Source organism: Emiliania huxleyi (assembly GCF_000372725.1).
Source record: "Emiliania huxleyi CCMP1516 unplaced genomic scaffold EMIHUscaffold_51, whole genome shotgun sequence".
Classification (NCBI taxonomy): Eukaryota; Haptophyta; order Isochrysidales; family Noelaerhabdaceae; genus Emiliania; species Emiliania huxleyi.
In genome coordinates, this window is record NW_005198167.1 from 602695 (window position 1) to 618702 (window position 16008).

Sequence of the window (16008 nt, forward strand, 5' to 3'; positions counted from 1 at the left end):
CGTGGGGCAGGGAGCGGGCGGCAGCGTCACCCCGTGCGCTCACGCTGACGTCATGCTCACACTGGCGACACTACTCTGATCCCTGTGTGACTGTAAAATGTAATCAAGAACGCGGAGGCGGGAGGGAGTCTGTGGGCTGTGTGGGAGAAACACCGCAGCGGTCTCCAGGCTCGCGTTGCACGAGCGTATATGGGCCTCGCGATGTCTCAAATATGAGGGGTTTTGACTCCTACCGGCTCCTGACGCTATCCCTGGCAGCTCTAATGACCAGGATCAGTAGTGTTGTGATAGAGGCTGCTCATACTAGCGCAGGAGCTGCCACACTCGCCCGGACCGTCCCCTTCTGGGGCCGGTTCCGCAGCCCGCGAGACCGAGAGCCCCGAAAACGGGGCCGTGCCGCGGGTGCCTACTGCCGAGTGCCACAAACACTGCGCCGTCCCGCCATCACCTACAGGCTGTCTTGTGTGATGGCTGGGATGTCCAAACGCCACCATCTTGGCTCTTGCGACCTCAAACCCGCGAGCTGTATGGGTGGTCCTGACGTCGACAGACGCCCGATGACCACGGTGAAGCTGAGCCGGAACGAGTCGACAAGTCTCGTCTGAGCCCGTGGCGGTCGCCGACTGAGTCGCTGTGCACGGGCCGGTACCTCAGGCGTCACCTCCGCAGCCTCAGGTCTCAAACTCCACCACCTCCGCCAGGACGCCTTCGGCGGTGGCAGATCGGCAGACCCCAACCGTGTCCGAGTCCCCGTGAAAGCTGAAACCCGCGGCCCTCTGCGGTGACCGGACGGTGACGCGTGGCCGTGGGAGGCCCCGCGCGCCACAGAAGGGCGCTTTTTATTGACCTCCGTCCTAGCGGTGTCTATTCTTCAATTCTTGTGACATCCACATCCCGCGCCGTGTAGAGTGGCTATGCCAACCTATGGCTTATGAGCTATGACAGGGCGCGAAAGTACGGAGACAGTCAACTCACGACCTGCGAAATATCTTGCCCACCCGAGAAACGACGGCCCCCTTTGCAAGTCCCCACATGGTGCGCAAGACCGCCCGCTTCCCGCCCTGGAGCTCGTCAAAGAGCTTGATGTTGAAGGCGAATACAAGGTTTGCCTCATCGACGATGCGCTGCTTCGCGCCAGCGTCGAGCTCGAGGTCGTTGAGTCGCGCGTACCACTGCTCTATGAATGGTTTCGCGCGTGGTATCTCGTCGAACTCGTAAAATCGCGTGCCGAGCGCGTCGTCGAGATTTAGCGAGCTGCGGGCCATACCGCCCATCATCTGGCCGCCAAAGAGGTCGCCGAGGTAGCGGGTGTACATGTGCGCGACGAGCAGCGGCGGCTCGTCCACCGCGATGGAGCGGATGCGGTCACAATACTCCTTTGTGGCCGCAGTCGGCCGTACGGTGCTTTGCCAGTCGACGCCGAAGTAGTACGCCATGTCGTCCTCCAGAGCCGGCACGCGACGAAGCTCGGGGTAGTCGAGAGCCTTCACCGAAGGGTCGGTCGCCTTGTCAAAGGCCGACTCCATCGCCTCGTACACAAAGTAGAGCGACGCGACAAGTTGGGCGAAGGCGGGCCGTGTGCTGATGCCCTTGAAGAAGCCAGTGACGAAGGCGGTGTTCTCGGCCATGGAGTGCGACTTGCGGGTGCCGTCATCGAGCTGCAGCGCCAGACCTCTGCTGCGAGCAGACTCGGCGAGCGCCTCGGCGGGCGTCAGCTCCATCGCCTTTGAGACGCGCTCCTCTTGCTCTGTGAGCGCAACGATAACGCCAGAGCGGCGGAGGTAGGAAGGTGAAGGAGCAAGATGTTGAAGGGTGTTGCTGCGCGATGTAGGAAACTGCGCGATGCTGTATGAGCACCATGAAGGTAAGAGACACAGCGAGAGCATCACGGCGACGAACAGCTCCGCGCCCCCCCCGCAAGGCGCGCGATACACCAGCTGGCCCGGAAGTTTCTTCGCCAGGAATGGCAGTGAAAAAGAATTTTTGCAATTTTGGGTCGAATTTCCTCATGACACTAGGCACGGGACTGGCGCGCACCTGCACTAACACAGGTACACCTAGCGACCCCCCCCCCCCCCCCTCACAGACAACCCTCCACTTGTGGCTTGTGTTGTCTGTGTGTTGTCTGTCGATGAATGTTTTGGTACGCCCACTTCAATCCTCAAAGCGTCGCCCCACGTCGTCCAAGCGCCCGCGATGATGCCGCCCCGACCACCACCCGCCCCTTTGGCGTCTCGAGCTCTGCTACGAGGTACCCACCCGCCTCGTCGCCGCCGTCCACAAAGTCGACGGCGCCGCCCGACGCGCCGAGCGGCAGTAGCCCCAGCCTCCCCCGAAGCAGCGCTCCCATCTCGGACGCACGCGCGCCGTGGCAGGTGAGGCCGACGAGCGAACATCCCACAGGGGAGGTGGTGGCCGGGTGGGCCGATCCGCCCCAGTCGATCAGCCACGGCCTCGGACCCTCCGCGCGCGACAACGCCGTCATCCGCCAGCGAAGCAGCTCGCCGGACGGGGTGCGCCGCCGCATCGTGCCAATCCGGCCGGGGTGGCGCCCCTCCTCCTACGGAGCCGGCGGAGAAGGTCGCAGAGACGGCGGTGGGGCAGGGGTTGCGGCACGGCAGCGGCGGCGAGGGCGAGGGGGCGCGGGCGGAGGCGGACAGAGATGGGCGGGCGCAGCGGCAGTGCCGGCGGAGGAGGAGAGGCAGCCGTGGCGTTGAGGCGGGCCCGGCCACCTGCATCGTCGCTGCGAGCAGCTCGATGCTCGCGCCACGCGCCGCCTCCGGGTGGACCGCGAAGGCGATGATGCGGCCGTGCGTCCTCTCGTCGTCGAGCGAAAACGGCCGCGGCGCCGCCGGCGTCGGCTGGGCGGGGTCGGCGGCGATGACCTCGAGGTACGCGCTGTCGCCTGGGGGACGACATGCGAGGGAGTGGCGTGCGAGGAGGGAGCGGGCGCGCCGGCGGAGCGGGGCACGTGCCGAGCGAGAGGAGGGCGTTGTGCGTGCCAACGCCAGGGTGGCTGCCTCCCGCCGCAGGCCGCACGCCGGTGAGGCGCTCGATGGCGTCGGCACCGTCCGAGAGGTCTGCGCAAGTGTAGACGAGGTGGTCGACGCCGCAGCAGCGACGCCTCGCCACGCGACGCCCCTCGGTCGACAGCGGGAAGAGGAGAGCGTTGCACTCATCGTGACCGGCATCGCCCGGCGTGAGAGGGAGGTGGCGGATGTTGACGACGAACCATCGGTACCCCAAACCAAAGGCGGCCTGTGCGACGTAGCTGCCGAGATACGTCTGGAGTGCAAGCCCGGCCCACGACCACAGGGACGTCGGCAGGCCGCTGAAGGCGATGAGAGCGGCGGCGACGATTGCCAGCGCGAGGCGGCCGGCCGCCGTCTCGCCAGGCGACAGTCGCTCGACGGGGCTCTCCGCCTTCATGACGACTCTGCAGATCTCCTGGTTGCGTGGAAAGAGGGCGTCGCGCGGGAGCCCCAGCTTCTGCTCTGCAATGTGCCGAATGTCCTTTGCCGTCAGCTCCGGGTCGCGCTCCTCTTCAATCACCTCGAAGATGAGCGCTTCCAGCGCGTCGGCGGATAACATATACATACACAAGAGAGAGAGGGGATGGAAGTGGCCGCGCCGAGTCGCACTGCTGACGACGGCGACAGGATGGCATGAAGAGCGCGTTTAGTGATGAATCTCACAGGCCAGCGCACAGCGCCATAACCAGGTTCGATGTGAAGAGCTGGGGCGCGCCACCCAAGAGCCTAGGTAGGTGCGGATCGGCAAGAGCAATCGATCTTTTTGCCCTCTATCACCTTGGGTTGTAAGAACTTGAAACACACCACGCAGGGGCACAGCAAGCACGGATAGCCGTTGAGGAGAAAGGGCGTAAGGTGTACGCGCCACCTCCCGCGAGCGCGGCGGGATCGGAATTGCGGCCGGAGGGAAGGGCGAGCCGCCGCCGCCGCCGCCATATACCATCAGCGACGGCGACCGCGGCTCGCCCCAAACGCCAGGCGCTGGATCGGCAGTAGGGCTTGGGCGGCGCAGCGTAGGCCTCGAGCCACACGAGTCGCCGACAACCCCCCCTCATCGACGTGATGGCCGCACCCGCTGCCGGCCGATGCAAGCTGCCGCCTCCACCGCACCAGCGATACTGGCCGCGGCTCGCCGCCACGCGCCGGCTCGGAAGAGGGGCTATCGGCGGCGCAGCAGAGCGGCATGCGTCGTCATTCGAGCAGCACCAGGTCCCCTCTTCGACGTGACGGCCGCTCCCGGAGCCGGCCGGTGCGCGCCCGACCCACGCCCCCTCTCGCACCCCCCCCGACCCCCCTGCGCGGCGCCCCCTCCACTGCGCGCCGGCTCGAGCGCCTATTGCCAAATCGCGACTTTCGAGCGCAGTGCGTGCGCCCCACACGTCACGCGAGCGCAGGAGAGTTTGCGGCAGGGCAGTACCGTGTACTAGCCGGAGGCATCGCGCCGAAAACCCCGCGCATTCCGCCCCAACAGAGGCTGCAGGAGGCAGATGGCCAATAGCTGTCGTTTAGCGACCATCGTTACGAAATGTAGCGTTACCGGGAGCTCTCCAAGCTGTCTTGGGTGGTGAGGTATTTTCTTCTCAATAACAAGGCTGTGAAGAGCGCCTCCCTCTCTCTCCGGCTGGGGGGAAACCTCCTGTTCCTCGCGGAACGGGAGCAGGCCCCTCCTTGCCCGGTCTGTGATGCAGGGCGGTGGTAGTGCCATCTTCGCTTCGTACTCGAAACCACGACGCCGCAACCGTCGCCGGCGCGCGACACGATCTCGTCGGCCGGACTGTCCTCGTCGAGTGTGTGCCGCCAAGGCGGGACACACTCAGGGACAGTGGCGACGAGACGCGGCTCGAGGGGCGGCTCCCGCGAAGGCACGGCTGGCAACCGTGGCGCGGGGCTTTAGGCTGAACAAGCTTTTCCTCTCGCACCCCGTCTCTTTTCCTTTCCTTTTTTCTCTACAGCACCCTCTCTTTTCCTCTCTGTTTTCCCGGGGAAACCATCAAATTTTCCGGGCTCTGAGCCGAGTCTGAGGCTGGTTTGGGCCCAAAATCAGCCAAATCGGCAAAATACCGGGGATTTTGCGGGTATACCTGGAAACCCCCGGGTATACCTGGAAAATACCCTGCGACCGCCTGGGTATCGTGCCGATTTCCTCAATTTTGCCTCAGATTTTGCCCCAGACCAGCTCTCAGACTCAGGGAAACTCGCGAGTTTCCAGAATGGAGCACCAAACACCCTCTGTTTTCCCTGGAAATTTCCGGAAACGCAAAGTGCTGGGGCCCCTCTGTTTTCCTTTTTGTTTGCCGGAAAAGCTTGTGCAGGCCAAGCGGGGCTCTTCCTCTAAAAGTCGGGTATGGCTCCGCCCGCAACTCTCTCGCTGACACGCGCGCCCGTCGACCTTACGACGGGTGCGCTGCGGTCGCACGCCTCCCAAGTCATATGCCACGGCGTGCGATCTAGAATCAGCACACGCGCCTCTGCTTGCATACACTCATACAATGAACTGACATCTCCCATGAGTGCGAGTTAGGGCTAGTAGTAGGCCGCTAGCCTGTGAGGAGGGCGTCCATAGACACCTCACTTAGACCCCCCACACACGGTCTCGTCCGTGCCTCGCCGGCCGGCGAGATTGCTAGAGGCGGAGCGGTCTGCTCTAGCCTAGCACGTTACTTCCTGTCGTCTGTTGTTTGTTGTGCCTTGTGCCCTTGTTTGTTCTCTTGGCACCTTGGAGTGCTGGGGGGGGCGACAGGGAGGATGTGGCCTTGAGTTATGTGTACGCCAACTCAGGGTGTGTGGCAGCCCGCTGGCTGTGTGTCTTGTGAGCTTGTTTGTGTCTGTGTGTCGCTCGTGCGTGTCGTCATCATCTGTCCGGCGTCCACCCATACCGCGTTGGTGTCCAGTCCGAGCCTGGCTGTTCTTCACCTTTCTACCTACCTACCTACCTCCGGCTGTAGGTATACTGAGGCTGCGCGCCTGACCGGTGCGGCCTCCGAGTCGCGACGTCTAGCGCGCGCGATAAGGTTTTTGCTCGCCTTCCCTGGGACCCCGTGTTGCGTGACTCTGTGCGATTTCGGGCCCGGGGTTGTGCGTTTACGTGAAGAGCTGACGGGTGACGGCACAGCAGGCAGTGCGGCCCTAGGTGCGGCCTAGAATTAGCACGCGCTAGACGCCGACTCGACACGAGTTGAGCCGCATTAAAGAAAACCCCACACAACGGGTCGGACACCGTCCCACCGTCGCCTCGCTACAGACGTCACGCCCCCGCGCGCGGGGTGGCGCGAGAGCGGAGAGGAGGCGGCAGGAGCTGAGCTGCCGGGGCGCGTCCCGCGCGTGCCCCCCCCCCCCCCCCCCCGCGCGCTGAGCGCTGTCAGCGGTGGGCCACCTCTCGGCTCACGCTCGAGCTGACCGAGCACCCAACTGCATGCGTGGCGGCGCCGGCGGCGCAGTCAGAGTACAGAGAAGGAGAGAGAGTGCACAGAGGCTGTGTGTGCGCACCCCGCGGCCGGGACGGTGAGAGGCTCGCCAAGCACCGCTTGAAGATGACGCGCATATCACAACGAGTCCCAGCGCTGGTTGGACATGCGCGTCGGCTCGCCCGAGGACTGCTGTCGCGACCCTCCCGTCGTGCCGCAGCCTCCGACGAGCTCTGCAACCGAGGAGAGTGAGGGTGCGCCTCCCCTCACTGCTGGTCTGGCTGCGCACCGCCCCACAAAGCACCCCCTCGAGCATCTCTACAAGTACAAGTGCAAGGGCGACCTTCTCCAAGTCGTCAACGCGCCCGGCGGCTCCGGCAAGACTTTAGCCTTGGCCACCCTCCTTGCGGAGCAGGAGGAGATCCGCTCTCGGTCGGCAACGTGGCAGCTAGTCGAGGGACTCGGTATAGTTGTGACCCCCCTGAGTGAGGACAGGAGAGAGAGTAGAGAGAGCTTTTGTGGTGTTGGTGTACAGTACGCAATATAACGGGACAGGGTAGTCGTTCTCTCTAGCTCCCCTTCTAGCTCTTAGCATAAATAAATAAATACAACGGACATCCCAAGCTAGGGCTGGGTCGAGGACAGACACGTCCCCACCTTTGCAGGATTTTGCAAAAAAGCGAGGCGGGGGAGGGCGCATCGCCGCGCGGAGAGGGCTGGGCACAGGGCACAGGGGATCTCTCTCGCATAGGATATGCACTCGGCGGCACGAGGGCAAGGCTGGGCGTCCTATGTTTGTGCTCCCCCCCGGACCCCTCGCTCTCGGGCACTAACCATCTGACCACTCATCGACGGGGCTTGGCGAGCGGCCGCGCTGCGGGGTAGGGCTGGTGAGAATGGGCTCTGGCCACTCGCCCGTGCGGTTGTAACCCCGCATCTGTCGGACAGAGGCCTCGACCGCCCCTCGCGGCAAGCTCTCGAGCATCTCGAGCAGCTCGCCCGCCGCCATCGCCGCCTCGAACTGCTCCCTCATGCCGAGCGCGCCGCATACCCTGCGGACCGCCTCCTGCTGCACCTCGTCCGGCGTATCGGTTTCATAGCCGGACGAGTCAGCGGAGGCGGCCCGCTTGGCGGGCGGAGAGTCGGGCGACGGCGAGCGCGACTGGCGCGAGGGCCCGCTCTTAGCATGAGCTGCGCCCTGTGAATTCTAAAATTCTTTTGACTGATCGCTGCACCACGCTAAACACGTGCGTCGTCCGACTGTGAGGTGGCAAGGTGTTCACCGTCTATGCGCAATGAGAGCCGCGCCATCGCGCAATGCGCTTCCGCTGCTGCTGTGTGCTGCGCTCTCCAGCGCAGCCGCGCCATCGCGCAATGCGCTTCCGCTGCTGCTGTGTGCTGCGCTCTCCAGCGCAGCCGCGACCAGCAATGACACGGCAACGGCTGAACGCATCTCCAGAGCTGCTCGTGTCGCAACGCAGGAAGGCAGCACAGCGGCAGCAACAATGGCCCAGAGTGGCGCCACCGCCGTGCTGAAGTCCACAGGGCACAACGGCACACAAGTGCTCCATCCGATCAAGAAGCTTGTCCAGCGCATCACGGCCTTCTACCGGACCGACGTCAATGCGAGCAATGAGACTTGGTTAGTGCTGTGGCTTACCTAGTACTTTTGCGCTTGATGCTACCCCACTCTCGCCTTTTCCGCCGTAGGCAAAACCATCTTGATTTGTACGTGCCGCTACCGCGGCTAAAACGTGCGGACGGGACGGTGCCATTGGTCGTCTTTTTCCACGGCGGCGCCTTCCAGCATGGCGGCCGAGTGTGGATGCCCTCGTGGCTATGGGCGTGGCGCAAGCGCGGCTTTGCGATCGCGTCGGTCGACTATCGCTTCGAAGCATACCCGGCGCCGGTGGATGACGTGCGAGCGGCGGTACGCTGGCTGGCGGGCAACGCCGCGCGGTATGGCATCGACACGCGACGCATCTCCGTCATTGGCTCCTCCTCCGGCGGATGCCACCGCAGCGGTGCACCCTCACACGGGTTGCCCCCTTAAGCTCAACAGTCCGTGCAACCCCGTAGGCGGCTATCTGGCGGCAATGCTACTCACCGCAGCCGAGCGACGACTACTCCGCTCGATTGTCCTGCTGAAAGCGCCGTGCGCGCTGGCGACGATGCGAGCGGATGCTACCGCTAAGGGGTGCGGCCCGAAAGGGGTAACACTCCACGACGTCAACACTTCTGCGGAGTCGATCCTACTCGGATGTTCGCCCTCTGCGTGCGCCGAGCGGGCGGCGGCCGCATCTCCCGTAGATTTGCTGCTAGCCGAACACAGCGCCCTGCTGCGGCGCAGCCGGCAGTTGTCCGAACGCGCGGTCTTGGGCGCGGGCGAGCGGGAGTCGGACGAAAGCATACGGCGCGAGCTGACTCGTCTTGTGCCCGATGACCGCACCGTTCGTGAGGCGCGCAACGGGATCGCGCGCAACGGGAGGGCGCGCGGCGGGGGGATGCGCGGCGGAAGGGCGCGTGGCGGGAGGGCGCGTGGCGGGAGGGCGCGTGGCGGGAGGCGCAGGGGCCGAGGCAGCCACCGCGCCAGTCGCAGCGCGCGAGACACGCGAGATGTGAAGCGGTTTGTGGGTGGGAGCGAAATCGTCGGCGGCGACGCCGTGGACCCGCGGCATGGCGGTCCAAAGCTGCCGCTGCCGCCGATCCTGCTCGTGCACGGCCGCATGGACTGTGTGGTGCCGACACCGCAGTCGCTTCGCCTCCTGCACGTCTTGCGCAACGTCTCTGCGAGCGCGGCCGAGATCCGGCTCCTGCCGCGCGCAGGGCACTTTTTCGAGCCAGAGCCGCCCCTAATTCGCACCATGCTCCGCTTCATCGAGCAGCAGGGCGACTCAACCACTCAGATCCTACCTGTCGCGCCCTGACAATGTCTCTCCCTGACGCTTGTCCGAGAAGCACCCCCCCCCCCCCCCCTGACGAAGCACCCCGAGATGCGCAAGCATCCCGAGACCGCGATGAGGCGGCGGCCACGCCCGTGAAGAGCGCTGGTTCCCGCGCCAACTTCCTTTGCGTCGTCGACTCGACGACGGTGCCCGCAAAGCTTGGTGACGGCAGTACGAGCTTGCGTTCGTGCTCGCTCACGGCCCGGATGTTTGTGCACGGTTTGTGTGTGTTGTGGTGTGTTGTGTGTGTTTTGGGGGGGGGGGGGGGGGCAAATGGAAGACGGACGGCGCGCCCCCGCGCTCGGCTTCCCCCGGGGCCTCGCCGCCCAGGCCCCCGAGAGCCTGGAGCCTTGTTATCGTTCTCTCAAAAAAACGGAACAGGCCCCGAAGGATGGATCATGCCTCAACAACCCAGCCGACTCGCACTTCAGAGATGTCGCAGCTGCTTGCTGCTGTGATGACTGCTGCGATGGCGGCGACCGCAGCTGCTGCACCGCGCTGCGGCTGCGGCGCAGCAACAACAACAACTGCTGCTGCTGCTGCTGCTGCTGCTGCTGCTGCTGCTGCTGCTGCTGCTGCTGCTGCTGCTGCTGCTGCTGCTGCTGCTGCTGCTGCTGCGACACCATATGCGTCCAGCATAATCTATTGGAGTGCGCCTGCAAACGCGCCTCCGTAGGCGGCGGCGGCGGCGACTACCGCCAGCAACATTGCAAGCACCACCGCCCACGTTCGGCTGCCGCCGGTCGCTGCCGCCGGTGTCGACATCACCGTCTCTGATGTTGTGGCGACGGCGCGGTACACAGGCTTGAGCCAGCCCTCGTCCTCGGCCACAGGCGGTGCATCCGACTTGCGTTCGCCCAGCAGGCCGAGGTCTGAGCTCACAAAGCGCTTGGCATCCGACGCGCTCTTACGCTCGCCAAAGAGCCCGAGGTCAGCGGAGACGCACTTTTTGGTGGGAGGCGGCGCCGAGGTCCTCGCGCCGCGGTACACCGGCCTGAGAGGGTTCAATGGCCGTGAGAGTCCTGTCCTGACCCTAGCTGTGCGGGGCTTCGCGGCGGCGTTGCGTGTGTGTGGTTGGTGGGTGTGGTGAGAGATTTCCATCTGCTGACGCGCTTGCTGGAGAGGAAGGTTCCCTCGCCGAAAAGGCCGAGGTCGCTGCTTACGTACCGCTTCTTGAGCCCTGACATGTGCACAGCAGAGACTACAGCCCGACGGGACGCTTAGAGGGGACGGCAGCCAATTTGGCCTCAATGCAATTTATGTCCCGTTTGGAATTCTATTCAGTCACTGCCCCTGGGTGGTTTTACTCATACTACCTCGTCGGACCCACGCGACACCCGCGGCCGCGGGCCGGCTGCAGGACTCTCCCACAACCACGCTGCACCCAAGACTGGGGACAACGACAGAGGTGAAACGACAAACAGCCCGCCGCCACCGTGCACCGATCCGACTCACGCGTCACGGGCACAGTATCGGCGGTGGACAATCTCGAGTTAGTTCCCTTCTCAGCCCTTCGCAGGCTTCGGTGCAATTACCTTCCCCGCGACACTTACCGGGGTGGGGGCAACCTCTGGTCTCTGGCCTTTGGAGCGGAGGCAGTGGTCGCGTCGCCCATGTCCCGACCGACACCCCGACCGGCAACGACGAGAATCCACTCTTCCGTGCCGGCGGCCCCGTCGGTGGCGGCGCCGATCGGATCGCGTCGCGCCGGCGGGGGTGGTGACCGAGCGGGCAATGGCTCCGCTGGCCGGCGCGGGCGGCGGGGTCGCGCCAGCGGGGAACAGGTAAGTAAGGCGGCAACGACGCTGAACGGTCACGAAACCCACCCCACCACACTGAAAGACCACCGGCCAGTTGACGACACACTCCCAGGCGCCCGCCGATGAAGCTGGGAGGATGTATGGAGGAATGGTAACGACCTCTCCGGATTGGTTGAGCCGCGGCATCGACGGCGGGAAGAGGGAGGATCCCCGCCCCTATCCCTCAGTTCAATCCCCAAGAGGAGAGGCAGAGCCTCTGGCGCGGTGAGACCACCCGTAAGCTCTCAAGGCCGACCCCCCCCTCTTCAGTTCAGATCATGAGCCTTCCCCCTCGGAGGGGGCCGGACGAGGCGTACCCCGAGGGCCCCGGCAGCGGCGCGCGCGCGCACACACAAAGACGCTGCCCCCTCACACCCCGCACCGCACATCACACACCCCTCGTGGCCGTTCTTCAGTCTGCGGCCAGGGCGCGCTGCACCGGGCCGACCTGCGGCCGTCGCTACGAGCGGCGGGGCTCAACGCGGGGCAGCGCGCCGACGACGTCGAATGCGCCGCCGTGGCATCGCGGCGCCGACGACCAGGCTCAGAGGACAACCCCGGGTAAGCGTTCCCGTGCCTCGACATTGCCGCTGGTAGGCGCGCCGCGCCAAGCCATGGCGGGCGCGCCGCGGCCGCGCGCAACCTTCGTCACAATGCCAACCGCGCGCGGCCGTCGACCGGCAAGCACACGCCTCGACTCGGACACAGTGTTCCGGGGGCAAGGGAGAGGGGCTGGCTCCTAGCCCGAGGCGAGAGGGGAGCTTCCGAGACCCACTACAAGACCACGCACGCATCATCCCGCGGCCTGGCGGTCGGCGGGATTGCAATCAGTCTTCGCGTTGCCGCCTGTCGTTCGCTCGGGCGCCTTGGGCGTCGGGGTGGCGAGCAGGGGACGCAGCTCTGAGCGCCCAGCGACGCGTGCCGGATGGAGTCCGGCCGCGGGTGACTAGGGAAGTTCGCTCAGGATGTGTGGCAGCCGCCCCGTTGGCTGAGTGTCTTGTCTTGTGGTTCTGTGTGTCGCTCCTGTGTGACCGTCATCGCCCGTCTTGCGTCCACTCATACCGCGTTGGTGTCCCAGTCGTTGGTCGGACTGTGTTTCGCCTTCCTATCTATCTATCTACCGCCTCCATGGGTGCCCGCTACATTGCCGCTCAAGTGCCCACAACGGTCAACGCGAGGCAGCAAGGGGCGCGCCACCAATTGGGTAGCAGGGGCGGCAACTTGCTCGTCCGGAAACCTACCTGCCTCCGAAGAGGCATCTGCGATTAAGTCAGCATGCACGCTCAGGGCTGATGTCGTCGAGTGCACTCGTAGCACGTAGGGCAGTGTCCAGTGATTGCTCGTCTCTCAGTGTGTGTATTTAGCTCTTACGAACGTTCCCGAAGGAGGACCGTGGTCCGTGCCGCCCGCCCCACGGCGTGTTAGATTGGCCAATCGCGGGACGGCGACAGCGGCGGCCCATGAGGGGCCATCGCCGGCTGCGTGCTTGCAGTGCTTTTTCTTCTTTGAGCCCAGTGTCGTGCGAGGGAGTTTTGTTGTAAATTCTTTGACCCGTTTTCTTGTCCTCCTACCCGCCCCGCTCGGTGTTGTCGTTGGGTATGCCGCCGAAGAGCGTCAGTGTCGCGCACACGCCCGAGCGCAACCCGCCCGCGCGCAACGTGCGGCTCTATCTTCGCCCGGTGCGCGGCGCCGCGGGCGGTGGCATGCGTGCCGACGCGGGCGAGCACGACGGCGCCCGAGAGCCGCCGCTCATGAGTCGGAGACTGTGGAAGGAGATGCCGCTGTGGATTCGGCTGCACCCGGAGCGTGGCCGGCTCAAAAAGTGCTGGAACGGCTGCCGCCTCATCGACGACCGCCACGACGGTCGCCGGTACGGCGTCTGCCAGAACCGCGGCTGCGGGACGCAGCCTCGCGCCGGAGACCCGATCCTCGGCTGCCGCGTGTGCCGGTGGTCGGTGTGCGCGACGTGCGCGGACCGGCCGCGCATGCCCTCCCTCTGCGACGACCCGCTCTTCCACGGACCCGACGACCCTTGCTTGCTCCTGCAAGAGGGCCTCCTGCCGCTGGCCGTTCGCGACGCATGCCTGTGCGCGCGGCCCCCGCCACGCTGGGCCACCGCCATCTTCGCCGCCATCCCACGCCGCCGGCCGCGCTCCGCAGCCGAGCCCCCTGCTCCCCCGCCCCCTCTCGCCGCCATGGATTTTGCCGCCCTGGCCTCCTTTTTAAGGGCCCCGGCCCCCATTCCCCGGATTTTGGGGGCATTGGGGGGGGGGGGGCCCCGGGGGGCAACGAAGGACGGGGGGAACCCGTGGGGGGTCCCTGCCCCCGGGGGGGGGGTTTGCCTTTGCCCGGCCCCGGGGGGCCCCCCCCCCTGGAAAGACCCCCGGGGAGGGGGTTTTTTCCCCCCCCCCCCCCCTTCTTTCCCATTCCCCTTTTTCCTGGACCCCCCCCCCCCCCCCGCCCTACCTACCCGCAGGCCATGCGTGCCGCCGCTGGCACCGTCGGCCGCGCAGCGCTTCATGGGGACTCCGCTGGCAGCTTCCGCCGCGGCGGCGGTGATGGAGGCGGCGCCGGCGCTGGCGGGTGCGGGCGGCCATGGCACGGTCATCGTTTGCCCGGGGGGCAACTACGAGTCGCTCTGCGTAGAAGCGGAACATCTCCCCCTATCTCCCCGCATCTCCCCGTATCTCCCCGTATCTCCCCGTATCTCGGGCCGTAGAAGCGGAAGACGGACGTCTGGTCGTCCAACTAGCGCTCGAGAGGACGCGCACTCCGCTGTGCTCGGCCGTCTCCCGCTGTACGCACTGTACTCGTCGCCCCGCGTGTGCTCACGCGGTGCTCTGAAGACGCTGCACGAGACCGTCCTCCCCGCCCCGAGGCTGGCGTCGCCACAATCTAGGTTCCTCTCCTGCCTCGAGGGCTACCCGGTGACCGAGTGGCTCGCGCGGCACGGCCTGGCGGCGGCGGTCCTGCGGTGCGCCCGCCCCGCGCTGCCAGCTATAGCAGTAGCAAGGGGGTTGAGGGGTGCTCTTCGTTAGAGGTTGAGCTAGGGAGAAGACACCGCAAGGGGGGCGCCCTCTCAGCATTTTTCAGCCCTCTTCCCACCCCGCGTGTTCCTTTGGACACGCCCCCCCCCCCCCCCTCCCCCGCGGTGCGCAGGTACCGCCTCCTCCCCTCGCACGGCCTCGACGAAGCGCTCGATGACCTCGAGGTGTGTTTCTGAGACGTTTCCGAGACGGCTCAGAGACGGCTCAGAGACGGCTGAGAGACGCTTCCACACGACGCGCAGACGCATCCCAGACACCGCACACCGCTTGCCGCTTGGCTCAAGAAGATCAGCCGCGCCGCCTCGCCGCCATTGGGGCGGCTCCTGAGCGCCGACCGCCGCCGCACAGCCCGCACCCCCCCGAGTGCAATCGCCGCGTGAGCGTCGCACGCGAGGGTCTGGGGCCCTGCCTCTCGCTCGAGATCGCGTCGAGATCGCGTCGAGATCGCCCGAGATCACCCGAGATCACCCTAGATCGCTCGAGATCACCCGAGATCACCCTAGATCGCCCAAGATCGCCCGAGATCGCTCGAGATCGCCCGAGATCACACGAGATCGCCCGAGATCGAACCCCGCAGCTCGCGCGCGGCCCGCAGGACGCGGTCACGCTCCTCCGCCGCCTCCGGCCCGGACCCGTCGTCGCGATGGGCTTCTCGGCGGGCGGCCACCTGGTTGCGTCGCTCGGGGCGCGGCACGAGGCGCGGCGGCCTAGAAGCGGAAGACGCATTCTTGTCTTCCCACCAACGCTCGGGGGGACACGCACTCCGCTGTTTTCGACCGCACTCCGCTGTATTCCACTGTCCTCGCACCCCCTCGTCCTCACGCGGTGCTCTTGAGTGCTCTGCACGGGGCCGTCTTCCCCCCCCCCGACCTCGGTGTGTTCATGACGTAGGCTGCCCATATCTCCCCATATCTCCCCATATCTCCCCCCCCCCCGACCTCGGTGTGTTCATGACGTAGGCTGCCCATATCTCCCCATATCTCCCCATATCTCCCCCCCCCCGACCTCGGTGTGTTCATGCCGTAGGAGCGGCGCCCCGGCACGCCGCAACCGCTCGACGGGCAGGCTGTGTTCCCGCGCCGTCGCCTACCCCTTCCCTCTCGCCACCTTCTCGCCACCCCCTCACCCCCTCGCCGCCCCCTCGCCGCCCCCTCGCCGCCCCCTCGCCGCCCCCTCGCCGCCCCCTCGCCACGCACTCTGCCGCACTCTGCCGCACTCTGCCGCACCCCACTGCACTCTGCCGCACTCCGCTGCGCTCTGCCGCACTCCGCTCTGCTACATCACCGAACCCCGACCCGAAAGCGCTGGCTCGTGCCCGGACATGCCTGTCCCGTCGATGGGGGCGCCGTGCCTGACCCCGGCTCGTCTGGCCGCCAGGTGCTCGTGTATCCGGGCATCGACGGCCAGAGCTGGCATCCGGACAAGGCCGACGAGGTCTGCTTCTTCAACCGCGGCGCGTGGTCGTGGCCTGACAAGGTACGCGCGGAGCGCATTCCCCCCCCTCTTCCACCTCCTCCTCCTCCGCCGCTTCCACCTCCTCCCCCGCCTCCTCCTCCGACTCCCCTTCCTTCTCCTCCGCCCCCCCCCCCCCCCCTTCAGAAAGTCTGGTTGTTACTACAGAATCATTCCAATGATACGATTCCTTTATACCGGCCTTTCAGTCGTGCGGCATTAGCCACTTAGGCGCCTTTCTGAGCGCGCCTCCCGTCTCCTTTTGTCTTAGCGAGCAATTGATATCGCCTTTCTTCGTTTTTCCGCTTCAAGTCTTTTTTCTCTCGTTT

General features: G+C 65.8%; 4 protein-coding genes across 4 annotated transcripts in view; 2 read left to right on the forward strand and 2 right to left on the reverse strand.

The window, feature by feature from the left end:
• Positions 1 to 834: 834 nt before the first annotated feature.
• Positions 835 to 1891, reverse strand: EMIHUDRAFT_356778 (hypothetical protein). The gene has a single exon (XM_005766518.1). The coding sequence runs from the start codon at positions 1719 to 1721 to the stop codon at positions 972 to 974; it is 750 nt and encodes a 249-aa protein (XP_005766575.1). The 5' UTR covers positions 1722 to 1891; the 3' UTR covers positions 835 to 971.
• Positions 1892 to 2161: 270 nt separating this feature from the next.
• On the reverse strand, positions 2162 to 3591 carry EMIHUDRAFT_212176 (hypothetical protein; the record flags this gene model as incomplete). Its single annotated transcript, XM_005766519.1, has 3 exons — positions 2162 to 2461; positions 2733 to 2817; positions 2972 to 3591. 3 exons carry the CDS (start codon positions 3589 to 3591, stop codon positions 2162 to 2164), a joined length of 1005 nt encoding a protein of 334 aa, XP_005766576.1.
• A 4089-nt stretch (positions 3592 to 7680) lies between these two features.
• EMIHUDRAFT_436998 (hypothetical protein) lies at positions 7681 to 8603 on the forward strand (the record flags this gene model as incomplete). Its single annotated transcript, XM_005766520.1, has 3 exons — positions 7681 to 8078; positions 8147 to 8442; positions 8516 to 8603. Coding segments are annotated over exons 1-3 (729 nt in total), but the record flags the coding sequence as incomplete, so codon positions are not given.
• Positions 8604 to 12757: 4154 nt separating this feature from the next.
• EMIHUDRAFT_451874 (hypothetical protein) overlaps positions 12758 to 16008 on the forward strand; it is a gene marked incomplete at its 3' end in the record, with an annotated part of 5001 nt that continues 1750 nt past the window's right edge. The window contains exons 1-7 of the mRNA XM_005766521.1: positions 12758 to 13266; positions 13657 to 13812; positions 14080 to 14154; positions 14340 to 14391; positions 14823 to 14897; positions 15254 to 15295; positions 15605 to 15703. Of these exons, the coding sequence (XP_005766578.1) occupies positions 12779 to 13266; positions 13657 to 13812; positions 14080 to 14154; positions 14340 to 14391; positions 14823 to 14897; positions 15254 to 15295; positions 15605 to 15703 (987 nt within the window). The 5' untranslated portion in view covers positions 12758 to 12778. The remainder of the gene's footprint in view (positions 13267 to 13656; positions 13813 to 14079; positions 14155 to 14339; positions 14392 to 14822; positions 14898 to 15253; positions 15296 to 15604; positions 15704 to 16008) is intronic.